The sequence below is a fragment of the Corvus brachyrhynchos genome, unplaced genomic scaffold (genome assembly GCF_000691975.1).
Source record: "Corvus brachyrhynchos isolate BGI_N302 unplaced genomic scaffold, ASM69197v1 scaffold131, whole genome shotgun sequence".
NCBI classification, from domain to species: domain Eukaryota; kingdom Metazoa; phylum Chordata; class Aves; order Passeriformes; family Corvidae; genus Corvus; species Corvus brachyrhynchos.
The window spans coordinates 1,379,220-1,399,826 of record NW_008236438.1 but is presented as its reverse complement, the minus strand read 5'-3'; the positions used below and the strand labels follow the sequence as shown (position 1 = coordinate 1,399,826).

General features: G+C 36.4%; 1 protein-coding gene across 5 annotated transcripts in view; it reads right to left on the bottom strand.

The window, feature by feature from the left end:
* The window catches only part of ADAMTS6 (ADAM metallopeptidase with thrombospondin type 1 motif 6), a 147,819-nt gene that overhangs the window by 3,972 nt on the left and 123,240 nt on the right, over nucleotides 1–20,607 (bottom strand). For 4 of the 5 annotated variants that reach the window (XM_017747088.1, XM_008643545.2, XM_017747090.1 and 1 more), the window contains exons 21-24: nucleotides 13,926–14,055; nucleotides 10,198–10,402; nucleotides 6,426–6,602; nucleotides 5,095–5,251 (exon numbers count right to left, since the gene is read on the bottom strand). In XM_017747088.1, the coding sequence (XP_017602577.1) occupies nucleotides 5,095–5,251; nucleotides 6,426–6,602; nucleotides 10,198–10,402; nucleotides 13,926–14,055 (669 nt within the window). Of the gene's footprint in view, nucleotides 1–5,094; nucleotides 5,252–6,425; nucleotides 6,603–10,197; nucleotides 10,403–13,925; nucleotides 14,056–20,607 lie in introns of those variants that run through there. The other variant, XR_001866129.1, reaches the window with a different exon arrangement.

Below are 20,607 nucleotides of genomic sequence, written 5' to 3'. Positions count from 1 at the left end.
TTAGAAGTGTGTAGTCTTTGCCTTGGAAGAATTATTATTTATTGGGATAAGTGATCATTTTACACAGCTAGAAAATGTGAGTCATTTTTTTATATTACTTTTAACTTCCTTCTCAGGAGTTATTTTATGCATCCATGAGAGGTTATCACTATCATGCTTCACACTATTTGATACCATGCTTGTGCATTTGTAAGAATCCTTAAAACAGAATGTGCACTGCAGCTAACAGGGACAGAGAAAAGTACGCAAGTGTTACGGATAATGGCGCCAACAGGGTGAGTTCAGTGACCAAACTGAATGGTGGATTATTCTTTAGGCTTGATTCCACACATTCACAATTTATTTTATGCTAGAAGGAAAGCCATTTTTATGCCTGTAATAGATATAAAAGCTTTTTTTCATAGTTGTGTTTTCCCTGTATGCTGGGCTTACTGCCTCAGCAGCCCAGTTATGCTGGGAGGTAGCTCTCCCAGGAAGGGAGAAGAGAGCTCAACATCATTTAGGAAGGTTTTATTCTTTTGCATCCCACATAGGTTGCACATAAAGTGACCTTGTGGGTACATTGCAGGAGCAATGCTGGAATATGCTGTAGTTCTCCTCTGGCTCATTTTTTTCACCTGTAGAAAGAAGGTGGGAATGGGGAAAGGAATAGTTTGGTCCCTACTCAGTTCTTATCCTGATACAGCTGGAGAAACAGCTACATCTGACAACACAGGTTCTACAGTTCTTTATTCTCCATTTAATCTCCTAGTACATTATTCTTGCTGTGGGAGAGGAAGTTACAGATATTGCATTAGCACTTGCAAGCATAGTGTAGTAGCAAATTGAGTGCAGATGAGAATTTTTAGTATTTGAACATAGGAAAGCATTGATGACGCTGAACTTCCAGGTCTGTACTGACCAGTATTTCTGATAATGGCAATATGCATGGTTTTAGCTAAGCAAGGAGCGGTTAGGAAATTACTTAAACTTTCATTTTATTAACACAGACATAGCACTTTCATTGCAATTCTTTTACTCCACCTACATGATGTTTTACATACTGCTTTTCTTTTTTTTAATTCTTAATGGAAACATAAATGAGTGACAGGAGAAAAGACATTGTGGGTAGCTGGTGGAAACAAGATATATTTCTCTATCAGCAACCACACACGGTCATTGTGTTTGACTGACTTTCAAAAACTCTTCACAAAAGAGTTCAAGTCTCTTCTAGAAATATTTCAGGTCCTCATGTTTGTGAAGACTGGTAACATAGGTGAGACAGATGCTGAATTATAAAGGAAGTGAAAAATAAAATAAGTCCACTTGATCTTGACAAGACATAAAAAGTTCACTCAATCCCAAAAATAACCCTCAAACACACTGTTTATAAATACAAGTAAAGCCACTAACTGCATTTTTGCTAAAAGCAGGATTTGAAATTATCCTTTTTCATGTTTAAGTTATTCTTCCTCTTGAGTAAAACTGGACCCTGTTCAGCCGATGCCATTTGGACAGCAATGAGAGAATATTCTGGAAGTTCCTCACAACTTCTGTTTTAAAAATCAGTTTTGAAATAGATATGGTGGCTGATGAAGTAGCCTATTCTTCACAGGACTGTGGTTGAATGGAAAAGGTTTAGCAGAGTCCTTTTTCTTTCTAGTAACTAGTGTTAATAGGTTTTGGTAAGTTACATGTACAAGCTGTGCCTCCCTGAACTTTGTGGCTAGATCAGACAATATTATGATATTAACTATCATTTTACAGTAATAAAATCACAAAATGTCACTGTGCCTCCAGCTAAAGAAACTGCAAAGATGTATCACATAAAATATAAGAAAAACTGAAATGACATAAAAATACACAAAACAGTTTTTAAATAAACTTTTAAATGGGCTTTAGCAGTCTAGATTCAGCAGACATATAAGTATTTAAGAGAATAGAATAATTCTGAATATATTTCAAATGGTGTGGTAAATGATGCCTATAGTTCACTTTCAGCAGCAAATGCAATATATTACCCTTGCCAGTGGCAGGCCCTGTTCAAAAAAACCACATCTACAATATTCTAAATCACCAATGAGAAATTAAAAAACCCCAGAGCTAAAGCACATGTAAAATATTACAAGATTCAATGTAACTTTCTTTTATTATTTCTGTGTCCCCAAAATTTTGACTTGTTTTATGCAAACAACTCATACTTTCCCAAAGAAAAATTTTCCAAGCTTTACCAACATGATCATTATACAGCAGAGTGTCTCAAGCTTCCTCAAAACCCTGTATGTTTTTATCTTTGGTTAGCAAAATTAAATTGCTAAGAAGTTGTTGAACAGGCTCTATAGTCTGTGAGCACAGGTGTTTGGCAAACAAAGGGAATCAGGTTTGCTGGGGTTTGAAATAGGAAGAGAGCCCCCTCAGATAATCTGACCCTGCTGTAAACGGGTGCACTGCTGCTGGAGTTGGCTCACAATAGAGCCCTAAGTACGAGGCAGTGCTACAACGTGGCACATAGATAAAGTCCCCATGTGTTGGCAAGGATGCTCTTCTACACACATGCACTCCCAAGTGGACAAACCCTCTCTCTGGGAGACCTGATTCCTTCCTTGAAATCCAAATACTGGTAGTCAGATCACATCCCACAGTACCTGCACTGTGACAGAAGTGAGCACATAGGCACAGTATGCCCCACTCACAAATACAGCTCCAAAATTTCTCCCAGAAATACTACTTTTCCAAAAATAGTTGTGCTCTTTAGGATTAATTAGCTCTTGAAATCTTCTCATCATCTCCAGGATGGTGAAAAAGATAGGCCTCTCTGTTTAAAGTGACAACTAACAACAGCTCCTCTTGTGTCTAAGGTGACTTTTTTAAGGCAGGAAATGTGACAAATACGTACATTATTCTGAAAATCCTGTTTATGCTTCTTATATTCATTATTTAAGAGCAGCTCTAAAAAATATATAAATTAGAATATATATATAAAAAAGAAATACTTGCACAATTATTGAAAAAAATACTTTGAAGACAGAATTTTTGCCTAATTTTGAGATGGGGCATCCTTAGTCTTTCAAAGATTGCAGCAAAATCCTACTGAAAGAATCTAAGCATTTTAAACTGTTAAATGAATTTTGAGATAAATACCTCCAGTGCGGGACACAAATAAAAAACGGACACCAAGTGGCAAAGTGTTGGGAACTGTATCCTTCAGAAGATACTGTGCTATATGAGCCTGGATGGCTGTCAGTAAGGAGCTGGCCTGCACCTGGCTCTCTCAGAGTGGAGGCCAAAGAACTGACATCCATCTGGAGTACCGTCTAAGTGACTTTCAACATTTTCTGTTTGTGGATCCCAAAATTTTTCCAGTGAAGGTGTACTCTAAAAACACAATTACCAACAGGCTGACTGTACACAGCCTGCACAATTCTACTGTAGAGAAGTTCAGGCCAGCCAGTATACAGAGATCACACAGAGAAAACCCCTGATTGCATTCTTTAAGAGATTAGTATATTTTCCTGATAACACTGAAGAATTACTAGTGTAATTACTACAAATAATAATATGACCTTGTAATCTGGAAATTAAGAGCAGACTGGGACTGGGACTGAATCATGTCCACTTATAAGTAATTTATTACCTTCCTTACTTTGGACTAAAGTCAGCATCTGTATTTGGAAATAAAATATCATGCACCCTTTGAGATTTAAAAGGCAGAAAGTTTCCTAGATTGATAATTACCACTTAAAGATTACATGAGAGCACTAAACAGAAATAATGCAAATTAAAATAACCAAGAAAAATTCTGGTACGAGCATGTTTTCAAATTACAACATTACAACCTCTACTTAAAATTAAAACTTTACTAAAAATAGTGAATTAGAGTGGTCATACATTGAACCATCTGTGTATTTTTGGGAAGATTTTAGTGTGCTCCCATTTCTTCACAGACATTTATATTTGCCAGACTTTTGTAACAATTTTGATTCTATGGCATGGACATGGATGGATACAGTAGGCATTGAATGACCACCAAATCTGGGTAGACTGCAGGAATAAATTTAAATCCGAGCATTTGTTCCACATAGATGGGACATTAAAACTCCAATGGAGTAGGAGATTCTGTGTAAAAAATACTCAATTATATACTGCACAGAGATTAGTTATGTTAAAAGCAGCCGTGTTAGCGACATTGCAGACAAGTACTCAAAATTTAGGCAATATAACAATTAAGGGAATAAGTGTTTTAGAAGAACTATTAGTGCTGTGTTTTCTATTCCTTTTCCCCTTCCACACAAAATGAGCTGTACTCATCTGATGAGCAACTATTCTAATCAATTATATTCTAATCAATTATTATCATCGAGGAAACATATTTTTTACTGCCTAGCACTCCAAGTCTACTTTGAAGTCAGCATTTCCTAATAGGTTGGACTGGACCACTTATAAGTTCAGATCCAAAGTACTTCATAAATGTGAATAAGCTTATTTTCACAATATTATCTAATATATCATCTACCAAAAATATGTTATGATGAAGTTAGTTAACAGTCTAATTAAATTGGACTGTATAATGCAAAAAATACTATAAATATTTCGAACAGGCATTATAAACCCCCAAAAAATTACAAGTTAGTTAGAAGAAGCTGAAAGGATGTCAAAGTGTAAGAACAGACTTGTTCTTACAAGAACCATGTAGCATGAAATCTATGGTCCCAGTCTTCCAATGAACATGGAATTTACTATTTTTTGCTTCTACATTGCTGTGTTTAACACTGATTAGGCAGGTAGAAGGTCAGTGATGAAAAGTGTATCATGTGCCCCCCTTTATTATGAACATTTCCATTGAAACAATAAAAAGATTAGAAAATCAGTGACACAAACAATAGTATTTTCTCCATGACTTAGGCTGTATTTTTAAGGGTATTTTTTTAAACAAACAGTGTGTACTTAGGTTTTCATTGACTTTACCATTGAACTACAATGACTAATCAGAAAATAATTTTTAAAAAATCATTCACAGCCTGAGAGATTATGACATACAGACTTTTACCAATGCAGTAACGCTGACCATGTCACTTTACCTTTTTCAGAATAAATGATATAACATGGCAGACTTACCCTCTGGGTTGGAAATGGGAGTACTGTCACATTTACTTTCACACTGCTGCATTGATGGAGGTCTGAGGGTTTCTGGACACTCACTGGATGCTTGTCCAGTATATGAGAGACACTGTACTGTTCTCATCTGTTGCCCAAGACCACACTGTGCAGAACACTAAAGAAAGAGAAAAAAATTAAAAGCTTTGCATCCAATTTTTAAATATAAAATAAAGCAATAGGCAGCAATCAGAAACACTTCATATTCACAAATTTTAAAGAAGACAGGCATCTGAAGATGTGAGTAATAGAGAAAAGAATTCTCATAAAATATTTTAGAATTGTTTTACAATATATGTGAATACTTGTCTTTCAAAGAAAAGAAAATGCAATGCAATGTTGACTCCCTGAACAGTTCAGATTTGAAATGTAAGAATATAATTTACACTATTTCATGTATCACACTGACACTTTAGAATAAAGAAGAAAAAACAAAGAGCTCAAGAATTCAAATCTACTAGAGGACTTTTTTTAAGGAAAAAGTAAACATCTTTCAAACAAAAATACTCTGCTGTTTCAAAGCATTTTTTAATTTCTATAACTAAATAGTTACAATTTTAGTACAATATTAGTTAAATATAAAAGTGGATCTGAAGAACTACCATAGAAAAAAGCCAACTAGACTATAATATCACAAATTATCTTCCACTCGTTAGTTAAACTAAAGTGTTTCATTTTCATAGAGCCAAATTGCTCAGCAAACAGAAAATTAATCTTTCATTTAATATTCTAAAAACAGGTCATTCATCACCATTGAGATGAAAAACGTAAAGAAAGAAGGAAACTTAGTAATAATCATATTTAGAAGCACTGCATAATGACAGCACTATTCAGCCTGTCCCGGAGTAATTTAGCTCCCTGTATGGTAATTAATGTATCTTATGTAAAAAATTATACTGATCTCAAAGTGGGGTTTTTCAGAGATAGATATATATACAGATCTCCTACTACAATAGGAATAGGCTTTTTATTTCCATCATGTTCCTCAAGGAAGTTACGTGTGTTTTAAAAATACTAAACCCTGCAACACCGTTGTATCTCAAAACACTCTTTAAAAAAGTAAGGATTTTTTTTTTTTTTAAAGTGCATATAGAAACCCATCCAGTAGCAACTAGGTTGCTCTCAGACAACCATCACAAAGAGTCACATTTCAATCTGACACAAAATGGCAGAAGCTTGCTGTTTCCCTCAGTCATGGGAGCCATCTCTTATCTATCTCCATCGATATCTTATTTTAAGAGGTGCTAATGTGGGAGACTAACAGCAATAAAGTCTTGCATGAACGATCTCACCTGTCCCCAGTCTCCAGCAACCCAGCGAGGAGGAGGACATCGGCCTAAACTACAGCGGATGCGCACCGGTGGCTTGTTTTCATCTTGGCATTGCGCAGCTGGAAAGGTTTTTAAAAGATCACTGCTTTTGCACAGAACAATTCGGTGTTTGAATCCTGGGCCGCACTTTGGTGTGCACTGAAAAAAATGTTGACGTAAATAAATAATTAAAATCTCAGTAAAAAGCCAATAAAATTCTCAGAAATGCTATTTGTAAAGCAGGACAATATATTTATGATCTTACAATTAAATTATAATCACAATACAGTAGTAATAATTTAAAAATGTTTAGAAACACAAACAAGCTGACACTGATGGTTGTTTTATTATGTACAAGATTTTCTAAGTTTTAGATTTCCTTTGCTGTTTATGCTAAAGTGGACTATTTATATTACATTAAAGAAAAACACTGCTGCAAAGCACAAAGGTCTGCCACACGTAACACTATTATGAAATAAATTTAAATGTTTCAATAATTAAAAGTAAGACTCTCTGTTCTTAATATCACCTTAGTACAGTCTTTATCCACTTCACTTTATCCACAGACAATGAACACATTTTTCCTCAACAGACAAAAGGGAAGATAAATGCCGTGCTTGACTTCACAGAAACACATCATTCAGATATATAGAAATATTGTACCCTCTCCTACAATGCATGTTTTCCTCTTCTTTCCTATTTAAATTTTAATTCTGATTTCATAGTTTTCCCTCCTTTTATCACTCTTGTGCTATTCTGACACCAAGCAGACAATAAAACAGTAACTTGAAAAGAAGCACTCCAGATGATCACTGTTTTTCCTCATTTTCCTTCATAGTGGTGTTGCTGCCATTCTATTTCCTTTTTGCTACTGACCATTAACTGTCATATACAGTAGCTCAACTGCAGAATGAGGAAGAGACAAGTGCTAACAAACTTAAGACTTTCCTAAAACTCAAGACCTTTCCCAAATCGATCCCTTTTTAACAGGTGATACTGTACACAGTACCCTCTATAGAATATCCTCATATTCTCAATATCCTCAGTATCCTCAATAGAATCCTCTATTGGCACGTTAACCTTTATCCCATAAGTGTATCTGCAGTATTTGGATCAGAAGCAGTTTCTAACAGCATAAATCCTACATGCAGATTATGCTGACATATTCAAGACTGGAATTGCCTTTAAAATGTAAGGACAAAACATTATTTGGGAAACAACATTATGTGGAACTGGAGCAATATTCAAGAGGTCACATACCAAAGGCTTTCCACACATCCCAAACAACTCAGTATATCACTGGGGATAAAAGAAACACCCCTAAGATTCATTTTCAAAAAAATTACTTGAGTGATGCAAGCTTCATTATTGTATGCCTAATCCTGAAGCATCTCTGAGTAATGTATAGAAATTTTAAAACACGTTCACAGTATTATGTAAGGATGTACCCTATGAATATGTAGAACTTTTTATCTACATCTACATATACCTCAAAACAAGAAGAAAATCTCCAGAGGGAGGCACCTAAACTAGTCCATATAGAAAAAACAGGTTTATCCCAAATGTTATCTCTACTTGGGTTTAGGATCTTAAACTGGCTGCAAAAAGATGGGTCTAGCATTTGGAGTTTATAATCCAGAATGCAAAATGGATATATAACAGCTTTCCTTAAAATGTAACCTTTTCTTTCTATCCTACTCTATTCTATCTTTTTTTTACCAAGGTACAGCCTCCTTATCTACAGAAGTTCAGTCTCCAGAACTCTGATACAGAGTAAACAGTTTCAAACATCCTTTTACTGAAGGGACTTCAACACCAAATCTTGTGCACACTGCCTACTAGAAAACTAGATGAAGGAGGGAAGTAAGAGAAGATCTCTGGCAGAACTACACAAAAAAAAAAAAAAAAAAAAATAGAGACCAAAACCCCATGACAGTTAATATGTGAGGTCTTTGATGCCATGATCATGACTCATCAATTGAGGTCTAAATTCCAAGGAGTGTTGTATTTCCTTCCACATGTATTTCATGAAAAATGCATTACTTTTAAGTAGGAAGTAGAAGTATGAGCCCCTTCCTAGCTGAGTGCTTAAAAATCATGTCAGTCTGTCAAAACAAACAGAAAAGTGACAAGGTTGAAAGGACTTTGTCAAAATGTCAAAACCCAATGTGCCTGTGAGGTTTCATAATCTATAGAGCATGTCATCAAGCAGGGAAGACTCTGAGGACCAAACTTTGAGTTTAGGAGCATCCTCCTTCTACTGCTTGAAGACACAATCTTTAATCCATGTCTAACATGCCATCTGAGAAAGATCTTCTTCCAGCTACTGGTACAAGAAGAAAACAACATTCCACAACTCCTTTTCTGGAGTTATAGCAAAAATTCTGGATGGACTACACCTGGATCCCGGAAATGAAAGTGAAATAAGGAAATAGGTTGCGTTCAATAATACTGAATCACTGAAAATAAAAAACATCAGTAAAATTTAACAAAATGATTGTACACTTCCAAAGCAATTGAAAACAAAATACTCAGATAAACCAAATGACAAAAAATTATCTTCCATTACTAAATGCTTCTAGAATTTCTGCCTCCCTCTGTGGAAGTCATGAATGCAAATTATAAGTGCTTGTCTGATACGGCTCTTCCCAAGAAATCCTTAGAATACTTTTTCTGCTTTTTTCATAATTATCCAGAAAAATATAAAAGGAGTAATTTATGGTGGTTGGATTAATTCTATCAAAGCTCAACTATTGCAAAGTATGAAAAACCTTATGGCATTACCTAAAAATGACTACATTCCAGTGGGAAAAACATCCTTAGTTTTGATTTCAATTTGATAAAACCCCTTTTACATTCTTGTAAGGAATTAATTCAACCTGTATGTTTACAAAATGGCTTTGTTTCTCTGACCAAAAAGGTACATAATTTCTTGTTAATAATCACTGAGAATTTTAAAAATGTGTAATTATACTGATTCTCAACAAGTCCATGTACAGATAAAAGAGTTCAATAATTGTTTTATTTGTATTATGCATTGTTTTGGGTATGAAAAAAAGCTTTATAACTTGCATTCCAGAGAAATTAGCAAGGTTTGCCATTGGTTTCAATGGGAGGAGTATCTAGCTCTTTATTTTTTATGTACACTCTTGTTTTCCTTTTCATGCTTCTGTCAGAAATTCATATAAACATGCATATAAAAATGTTTACATTTATATTACTATAGGGATTTCAATACATTATATTTCTGGAAACCATGCACAGAAATAAAAAAGCCACTTTTCTCATTATATTGAAATGGTATCATCAGTCAAGACAGTCTGCCAAGCTACACAAATAAAATTCACACCAGAAAGAAGCCTGGTACTTTTTCACAGTCCTGATTAATTATCACAACTAGAAGTTTAGCAGAGCTTGAATCATTAAATTAGAATGATTTTGTTCAAAATCATAACATGACCTTCCTGCATACAAGCTTGGACATGATAATAGAGTAAAATGACTTTAGGTGACTAGCATGTGATACCTGTGAGAGACATGGAGTTAGTTTAGGGTACACTGACACATCGTAGGTTATGGGCATTTTCATAAGAGGCAGGAAACAAAACAATGAGGCAGAGGTGAAACCTCCTCTGGGAAAATTTCTTATTAATCCTTTACTTAGAAAGCAGTGACAGGAAATGTACTAACATTCAGTGGCCAGAGGTCCTGCCTCCACTATTACCAATGAGCTAACACAGCAAAATTTCCTTACCTCTGACCAGTCCAAAGCAACCCACTGTGGGGGGCAGGACTGGTTGTTGCAGGGCTCTTTTTCAATAGGCCGGTGTGTTAAACAGCTGGCAGTGTCCAGCGTCTCCTCCTCAGAAGGTCCAATCTTTCTGATGCAGAGAACTGTTCGTGAACGCATTCCTCCATCACAGGTCTTACTGCACTCTGACCAATCTCCTATAAACCATCTGGATAGAAAATGTTAGGAGACTCAGTAAATGTTTCAGAAACAGAGTTGATAATTGCACAAACCAAGAATGCAAACAGTTTCAATTACTAACCCTAAGTAATTTTTAACAATACACACATTCATGGTGAAATAAACTTATGGGTATTTTTACTGAATATTTTAATTTATTACTCACTGCAAACATATTTTCCAATAATAACACTACTTTGTATTTTTCTAGAGCACCAATTTCCAATCTAGCCTATAGTAGCTAGGAGTCTTTGAGCCTGACAAAATTGAAGCTATTTATGTAGTATTTTGTATTGGACTTGCCTGAAATAATTTCTGTGAAAGTGGTTTGCAACTGGAAATGTTTGGGAACCATTGCTGTAACTTACACCACAAGTCAAAAGCCAAGATGTTTGCCTCTTTAGTATCATTACAATAAAACAATTTGATCTCAAAATTGGGCTTTCTGAGAGTTAATTATCATCTGATTATGAAACATTTGTAAACCTTTCAATAAGACACCATACTGAAATGCAAAATATTATCATTTTTTAAAGTGAAGCAAACACTGGTAAAACATGAATTCATCACATAAAAAAATTATCCCAACAAAATCTTTTAAAATTTAAAGAACTGTATGATAGATGCTAGAGGGAACTTCTGAGTGTTTCTGTGTATGTAGTAGAAGTCAAGAATTGTAAATAATATTAGATTGCTTTGTGCTACTGCAGAGATTAAAGCAGCTTTTAATCTGGCTGTAAGGTTATATATTTCTATTTCTGGATGGTTAATGCAGCTCAATTAAATCGAAATATCTCTTCATATTGACGAGCACATTTGGTCTTCATTATTTCGTATGTTGATTAGATACTCGCCTGAGTCATCCTTGCAAAGGATGAAGGTGAAGTCGAGTATGCTATCACATGTTGCCAACATGCCAAAAATGTCAGGCATGTCAGCCACTGTGGATGTTCCTGGAGGTATTCCTGGAGCTACCTCATAAGATCTGTCATTTTCTCAAGCTGCTGTCAAAAAAAAAAGTGCTGCTATCCTCTTTTGTGTTACATTATGTGTCATATATCCTAACATGAAGCTAGATCAATGCAGAGATGGAAACAATTATGCCACATTCTGTCATTACTTTCCCAGCAAAAGGAAATTAATTTGTGATTCTTCATCAAAAAATCTTATGCTTTTACCAAAATAGGGAGAATTTGAAGCTCTTCAGAGCTTTCAAGAGGCTGCAGTGTTAATTTTCAATTGGTACTATGATTTGCTCAAATGATTTCTCTCTCAGGTACCTCTAATATTTATACTGTATGACAAGATAGCACTATTCATAATCATAGAACTGAAAAAGTATTTTCTTGAAATCTGAAATGTAAGATATAATAAGTATTGAAAACAAACATAGTCCTCTGCTGTTCAAAGACATCAAAGTATAATGTAACTGGCATTCAGTTAGAAAGAGTATCATTTTCATTGCTTTTGGTATACACCACAAGAAGAGTAGAATTGTGCTAATTAAAAAGGGAAATACTTGGCCAGTCCACGTAAACACTCAGTCTTACTGCATGATAAAACTTTCTGCCAAAAGGGTCAAACTTCTTTGGATAACTATCTGTTATTTGAACAGCATTCTAACTAGACTACTTACAGAATCAGGAATTAAGAACCTTTCCTTAGTTTGGCATTTTGTATTCACTCTGTGGGGAACATCAGAATGGAGGCAGACATGGGCTGAACTGCTCTGACATGTTGAAGTAGATGCTAATTAATACACTCTACCCATTTTCTGAATACTGATGTCTTGACTTTCACAATGATCATCAATGTCCCTGTCATACTGGATGGGGAATCCAAAAGCTTCCCACTTTCTGGGCTGGGTTTTGTTGGTTTGTGGGGGTTTTTTAAGTAGTGGCAGGGAAAAAAAAAACCAAAACAAAAAAACAAACAAAACAAAACAACAAAAGGACACCCAAAATTTACCTAGTTTTGAAAAACTTTATTACCACTACTTTTTAAAATGTTAATTTGCTAATAGCTAAGCCATAGAAAGGAAGGAACTGGAATGTGTTTGGTAAAGAGGAACTGATTGAACATGACTGCTTTGGTAAAAAGGAACTGATCAAACACAACCGCTTTTCAAGTCCTGCTCTCAGGTCTGGTTGGTGCATTTAGAGCCATGCTAAACAGGTTATCCAAACAGGGAATAAATGCATATCCTTCCAGGATAAACACATATTTACACATAGACTGTGGGGACAATGATTTTGACCTAATTTTGACCTGTCTGTGACACAGCTCGTTCGCATTCAAAGGTAAGAGCAGTGCAATGGCTTCACTTGGCTTTATGTCAAATGAATGTGTTACATGACACAGCAGGAAGTGTAAGAGACACTGCTCTGCCATTGTGCAACCAGGCACCACACTAGGGAAGCAGCTAAAACTCCAGGAAGAGACTGACTTCATGAAGACCTGTTGGGATTTTAATGCACAATAATCTTGTCTCATTCCTCCTAGCGTCCTTCATGCTACAATTCAGCAGTTTCTAAGAGACTTTTACAGGTGACCACCGTATTGTGCAGTATTTCCATTTAATCAGCATTAATGATTTTCATGCCCAGTTGGAACACAGCTAAGGACTACCACCAAAGTCAAACTAACCTGAGCTTGGGAATCAAGAAACTGTTGTATCTGTTCCACCTTCTCCACAAGTTTTATTTGTCTCAAAACATAAGAGAAGCTGTTGTTCACATGCTGATATTATTTCCCAGCACAAAATACCACAACTGTTTCTAAACAGGTTTTGTAGTAAGATAAAGCTATGCTATAAGTCCTTGCCAAACTTCATTTTTGATCAAACGAGCTGCTGAGTTTTTAATTATCTATATATAGCATACAGCTATCTTTAAAAATAAATCTAAATAGAATCTAAGCACCTAATCCTAAAGGCACTCAGCATTACTGTACAACACTGAATATGCGGGAGAAAAAGTTTGACAAAACTATTGTCAGGAAATTGTTTGGTCTGCTTAGCAGTTTCTGTATCTGCCACTTCTCGTGTGAACCCTTCAACCCAAGTGTTAATACAACATACTTTAAAATATGGCAAACATTTCAGATGCAATATTAATAACTAGGACAAAGTTAAGTCTCACCTCAACACTCTTTTATCATTATTGCCATAAGAATGGTCCCCAGTTCTTCTCTGCGCACTACTCACTGTATACGACACTCAGATCCTAAGAAACTGTTTTGCTAGTATTTTTCACTTGCACTGTTTGGTGTAGTCCAAACATCATTATTGTTCCTCAGTCAAATCAATGCAACTCAATCCTCAATGCATTTTTCACAGCTGATTTTAGCACAACAAGAAACCAAAGCAAACCCAAATAGCCTTTCTGACAAGATAGGACATGAATACTTGATGAGAATTTTATATACATTTGGTTAACAGGATTTGTTATAGATTATGAAGACTTTTCTCTCTATGCAAAACAGATGTCCATATTAAGTGATTAATAACTTACTCAGGTGGGCAAGGCTCAGTGTTGCAGGCTCTTTGGTTTTCTGGTGGCTTACTGTCAGGGTCACAGTAATTGTTTTGTACAATGGAGCTGTCATCCAGCCTTTTACACACCACCTCTTGTTTCTGGACACCTTGGGATGAAATGAAAGACCATTAATTAATCATTCTGTTCTTCTAGTTTTTGAGTATAATCGTATTTCACCTATTGATTATTAATTCTACCATCCCACTTTATTTGGCTGAAGGCTGCAGCAGTGAGAATTTAAATTAACTGAATGACCCCTAGCTGCAATTATTTTTTTATTTTCCTTCAATTTTAGGCTACCCCACTAAGCAAGGAATTTAAAATTCTGTTGTTTTCTAAAACAAAGGGAATATATTTATAGATTTACTAGCAGATTGTTTTTATTTATTTATGTATTGCATGAAGTCCATTCTCTGTCTGCCATCCTCTCCTACCAAAGACACTTAAATTTCCAAAGAAAACATCACCAAATAGAATGTGGTCACACTTCGATGCAGAATTATTGTTTATGTGCTCTGGTTTAAAACAAACCAGCAATACTGGGAAACAGTGTTGCATTTTTATACATTATCCTACAAATTTTCTTCATTGAAATAACAGAACTATAATTCATTCTGAAAGATGCAGTTTGTCTCTGTGAATACTCATTTTGCCTGGCACTTCCAGCTCCTCTTTCATTGTTAACCATCAACAGGGCAATTTAGAATTGATCATTATTCCCAAAACATGATATATCACTGCCAAGGCAACATTATAAGGTAGTATATTAAGCAGATTTTGCCTTTTTTTTTTTTTTAAAGCAGTAAAGGACCACTGATATGATGACAGTGTAATGTTGTAAAGAGTAATACACACTGCCTTCCTCCTCTCTTAAAAACATACTATACGATGTTCATTAGCATAAAAAAACTGTGGATTTGCAATTCACATGCAGTTTTTATTGAACATGCATAGTTATAAAACATAAAGAATAGGATTATTTGTATTATAAAAGCTGCAAAAAGCTGTACCTTTCTTCATATTCTTAAATATTTAACTTATTCCAAAATGTGAAATGCATACAATTAAAAGGGGATTAAAACCTCCTGGCTTCAAATATCTGCCAACTTTACCTAACAGCCATCTCTCCACTTTAAGATGTGCATAGAATCACAGAATGATTTGGGTTGGAAGGGAACTTAAGGATCATAGAGCTCCAAACCCCCTGCCTGGTCCACTAGACCAGGTTACTCAAAGCCCCATCCAACTTGGCCTTGAACACTTTTAGGACTGGGGCATGCACAACTTCTCTGGGCAACCTGTTCCAGTATCTCACCAACCTCACAGTAAAGAATTTTTTCCTAATATCTAATCTAAACCTGCTTTCTTTCCATTTGAAGCCATTCCCACTTGTCCTGTCACATGCTCTTAAAAAAAAGTCCGTCTCCATCTGTTCTGTAGGCTCCCTTTGGATACTGCATGCTTGCAACTAGGTCACCCCTAAGCCATCTCTTTTTCAGGCTGAACAAACCCAATTCTCTCAGCCTCTCTTCATAGGAGGAAATAATATCTTCATTTGGCTCTTGAAAAATAAGTGAAAGATCTATTTGAGAAGCTGTGACAAGATTCACTTTGAATTCTACAATCAGTGCAAAAACTGCTAACAGATGACAATAATTTGAATTAGATCACACAACCTAAGCAGGAGTATTTCTAGCAATTTTCTGCTCATGTTTTACCACAATAAGAAATAGTATCTAACAGCTATAGCAATGCTAGTAACATGGCACTGCTAGCTGATATGCAATGCATGTTCAGTTCTGACTAATCATTTATCCTTTCTATCACAAACTGCTTTAATTCTCTTGGTTGAATAGGCTGAATGTGGCCTTCATAATGATATTTTCCTCAAATATATTTGCTTAAAAATAATTTATACACACTTTAGAATTATGCATTTTAACGATGCATACCGTTCTCACAAATGTACTTATCATATAGCATTGATATTAATGTTATATTTTTACTGAATTTCCTACTGGCATCAGACACATTTCCTTCTAGAATTTGGCTAAAAATTGGCAGCCTTAACAAATTCATTTTTGAGGAATTTTGGAATAAGAAAATATTCTAAAGTTCTATGATTGTGAAGTATCACTGTGGTCAGCTTAAAAAAAAATTTCAGGTGTGTTATTTACTAAGTGTTGTTCAGGTAGCATATCACCAGTAAGACAGTATTGACCCCATTCACTTACAGTGAAGAATCTTTAATTGATGCCAGGAGATATATTAATCCATTTTTAAAAGGTTCTGCAGCATCTTGTCACACAGTATATAAACTTTACATAATTCCTGTCTAACTACAATGTTATTTAATAAAAAACCTCAGAGAAAAGATCAGATAGTAACTTTTAAAACAAGAAAAATATATGGAAAAAGCTAGAAGTGCTATTTTTTCCAGACAACAGCTACAGCTTGGTTATGCCCTGTACTGAAAAATTATCTTTAAATTATCAACACTTTCCTGAGTATATGGTCTCTCTTATAAGTAATCTAAAAAGCACAGATAAACTAGTTCATTTATACTCTGGGGAAAATAATTACAAGCAGTTAGACAGAAACACTTTGCTTTCAAATCTACAGATTTTTAGTTTATAATAAAAGACATAAAATGTTCTCATGACCGGTCAAGGCAATCCTAATAGAAAACAAAACTCCAGTGGCTTAGTGACCATAATCTCCAGAGAACTGAGCTGTTTTGCAGATTTCAATTCACAAATAGTCTGTATGACTTTCAGCAGTCGAATTTTAAATTACACAGAGCACATTTTATTCTTGAATTAAAATTGCAGGCATGTAAATGCTGTACCTATTTTTAAAACCAATCCCAAAAATTGTGGCTTGTGATTGCAACAGTTAATTATAAAGATGCCAGTACCAATATATAGTGACTCTTGCATCACTAAAACTACTGCATGCTGGTTAACCCAGACATATTTTCGGAGCTCACTCATCAGATCACAAGATGTTCATCACAGAGCCAAACTTATATTTTCTTTGATGAGGAAAAGTATGTTTTATATGCCTAAAGATAGTTTCATAACTCATTTGAGGGCATGAAAGAAAAACATAGTAGGCACCACTCTACATGGGTCATGAGCAGCAAAGAAAACTGAACAGCAACCAGTTTACTTATAATAGTAATAGTACACTGACTACTTTATAAAAAACCCCATGATTATCTAAAACATTTAATTCATCTGGATGAGCTCTAATAGAATGAATGAAATCCTAACCAATGCTTAGGAGTACTGGCAAATTCCAGACAATATATGCTGTTATTTGTTGCCATTAGAATTAATTAAGCATGAAAGAAGTTAAAAAGGGAGTAGGCACTTATTTGAGTTATTTTTAACTGCATAAAAATAAAAAAACATAAAGAAGGAATCTTTTTCCTTTTCTAGGCTTTTTACCACCAGAAGCTCACTGCCTTACTAAGAATACTTGTGGATCTGGACAGAGTAATACACTTGCCCTTGGAAAATTACAAGATACAAGGAAAGACATGCATGACAGTTAATAAACTATGATTCTGTGATCTACAAGTTCACAGAATTCCAGAACTCATTGTATTGTTTCAGTTCCTATTTCTACATATTTTATATTTCATTTTCTCAGTGTTTCTCATTAAATAATAATCAGGCCCTTAAACAAAATCTTCTATTGTTGCCATCAATTTTTTCTGATTTCCCTGTGTTCTCTCCTTTCCCACTCCTCTCTCTATAGACAAATTTGCACTGTACATGCTGGTATTCTCTGGCATTGCTTTCATTTAGTCTTGTCCAAGTTTGCCACCAGCTATAAAGACCTAAATGAGATAATAACAAACTTTTCTTCTGAAAACCCTTGCCTCAGAATAGAAGAGTTATTAGTGTACTTTCAGGAAAAAGGGGAAGTAATATGAAGAATACTGGTAGAACAGCTCAAATAATATTCCCAGAAAGAAAGAACTAGCTCAGATACTATAAATTTGAGGAAAATTAGAGGAAAATTTTTCAATACAGAAAATACGGGTTCTAGTGTACAAAAAGAAGAGCTGCAATTCTGGATTCCCAAGCCTAAGAACACTACTGATATTAAACATCAATGAAATTATATTCTTGTCCTACATATGAGCATAGGAATCCTAGAAAAGTAAGAGCTGTCTGTCATCAGACAAGCCTTTTTAACTATATTGTAAATCTGAAGAACCTCTTTTTAGGAAAAAAATTGAAAATACTAAAATAGATCTCAGACTTTGGAGATTTAGTTTCTGCTTGGTTCACTGTACAGTGAGCATCAAGGCCACTGGCAGAAAAACTATGTGTACTTCTTTCCTTTAACATAAGTGACACTACAAAATACACAGTTTACAATCTCCCACAGAACGGGTCAGGTTGGAAGGAACCACAGTGGGTCATCTGGTCCAACCTCCCTGTTCAAGCAGAGTCATCCTGGAGCACATGGCACAGGATTGTGCCTAGGCAGTTCTTTCCACTGAGGGAGACTCCACAGCCTCTCCGGGAAATCTGTTCCTGTGCACGGTCACCTGCACAGTAAACTTCTTCCTCATGTTCAGGCAGAACTTCCTGTGCATCAGCTTCTGCCCATTACCTCTTGTTCCACTGACTAGCACCACTGAGAAGAGCCTCTTGGCACCATCTTGCGGGAGCTCCATGTCTCTCTTGTCCTGAGGAGTCTGGAACTGGACACAGCTCTCCAGGTGAGGCCTCACCAGGGCTGAGTACGGGGGCAGAATCACCTTCCTCCACCTGCTGGCAATGTCCTTCCTAATGCCCCCCAGGATACCACTGGCCTTCTTGGCCACCAGGACAGTCCGCTGGCTCATGGACAGCTTGTTGTCCACCAGGATCCCCAGGCCTGCAGAGCTGCCCCCCAAGGAGGTCAGCTCCAGCCTTTGCTGAATTTCAGATGGTCTCTGTCCATCTCTCCAACCTGTCAAGGTCCCTCTGAAAGGCTGCACAGCACTCTGGGGTATCAGCCACTCCTCCCAGGTTTGTGTCCTCAATGAACTTGCCAAGGAGGCATCTGTCCTTCATTGATGAACTGATGAATAAGTTAAACAAAACTGGGCCCAATATTGAACCTTGGGTAACACCACCAGTGACAGGCCTCCAGCCAGACCCAGTGCCACTGATTACAAACCTCTGGAATCTGCCAGTTCTCAATTCACCTCACTGATCACTCATCCAGTCCACAGCTCCTGAGTTTGCCTATGAGGATGCTGGGGAAAGAGTATTGAAAGCCTTGCTGAAGTTGAGGTAGACAATATCCACTGCTGTCCTCTCATCCATCCAGACAGCTGTTTCATTGGAGAAGGCAATCAGTTTGGCCAAACACCTGATTACCTTCAGTGAACCCATGCTGACTACTCCTGATCACCTTCTTGTCTTCCACATGGATAGAGATGGCCTCTAGAATGAGGTGCTGCATCACCTTCCCAGGGATCAAAATGAGGCTGACTGGCCCACAGATACATTTGCTTTCTTCCAGTTCTCAGCACGTCTCCCGATTGTCATTACTTTTCAGAGGTGATCATGAGCAGCCTCATTACGATGTGCACCAGTTCTCCCAGCACTCATGGATCCATCCCAACAGGGCCCATGGACTTGAGTAGATCTGTCTAGTTGTTTCAGACCAAATCCTCCTTCACTAAAGGGAATGTCTTCCTTTCAACATCTCTTCACCCTGGTCTCCTGAGCCAGGAATCCCTGAGGCCTGGTCTTGTCAGTGAAGATTGATGCCAAGGCATTCAGTAACTCCGCCCTCTCCTCTTCCTCTCTTACCAGGGTCCTGTCTCCATCTAATATTGAGTCCACATTATCATTTTTTTCCCTTTCGTTATTGATGTATTTGAAAAGACCCTTTTTATTATGCTTAGCCAAATTTAAGTCTAGCTGGGCATTGGCTTTCTAGTCTCATTTCCATTTAACCTGACCACCTCTCTATATTCAGTCCAGGTGGCCTGACCCTGCTTCCATCTCCTGTATATTTTCTGCTTATACTTGAGTAATGACAGTAGTTCTTCATTCATCCACAGAGGTCTCTTGCCCCCTTGGCCCAATTTCTTTCTCACTGTGATGCAGCATTCCTGAGCGTGGAGTGATCCTTGAGCATCAATCCACTCTTTTGGACCCCTCTTCCCTGCAGGGCCTGTTCCCATGGGATTCTTCCAAAAAGATCCAAAAAGATGAGGTTAAAGTTAGCGCTCCTCAAGTTCATGGTTGTAATCTTTCTTGCTGTCCAGCTACCTCTTAATATAATACTGAACTCTACAATTTCATGGTCACTACAGCCAAGGTTGCCTCTCATATAAGACTTCTGCCTTTTAGAGGCAATCTAATCACGTAACCGTTTCTTTCATGAAAAACTCTAACTTATCTCCTAGATCATTCTATTGAGAATACAGAGGATCAGGAGGCATAATGTCTACTGTGAAGAGCCCATTGACTTCAGGTGCCTGGAGGAGTTTTCACATGAGACAATTAAATTCCTTGAAAGCTTCAGAGACCAGAAATTAAAGAGAGCTATGTATACAATCATGAACTCATAATTAGCAAGTAAGAGTGTAATATATGCTTTGAGTTGCTCAGTACCATAAGAAACACACAGGGGAAGC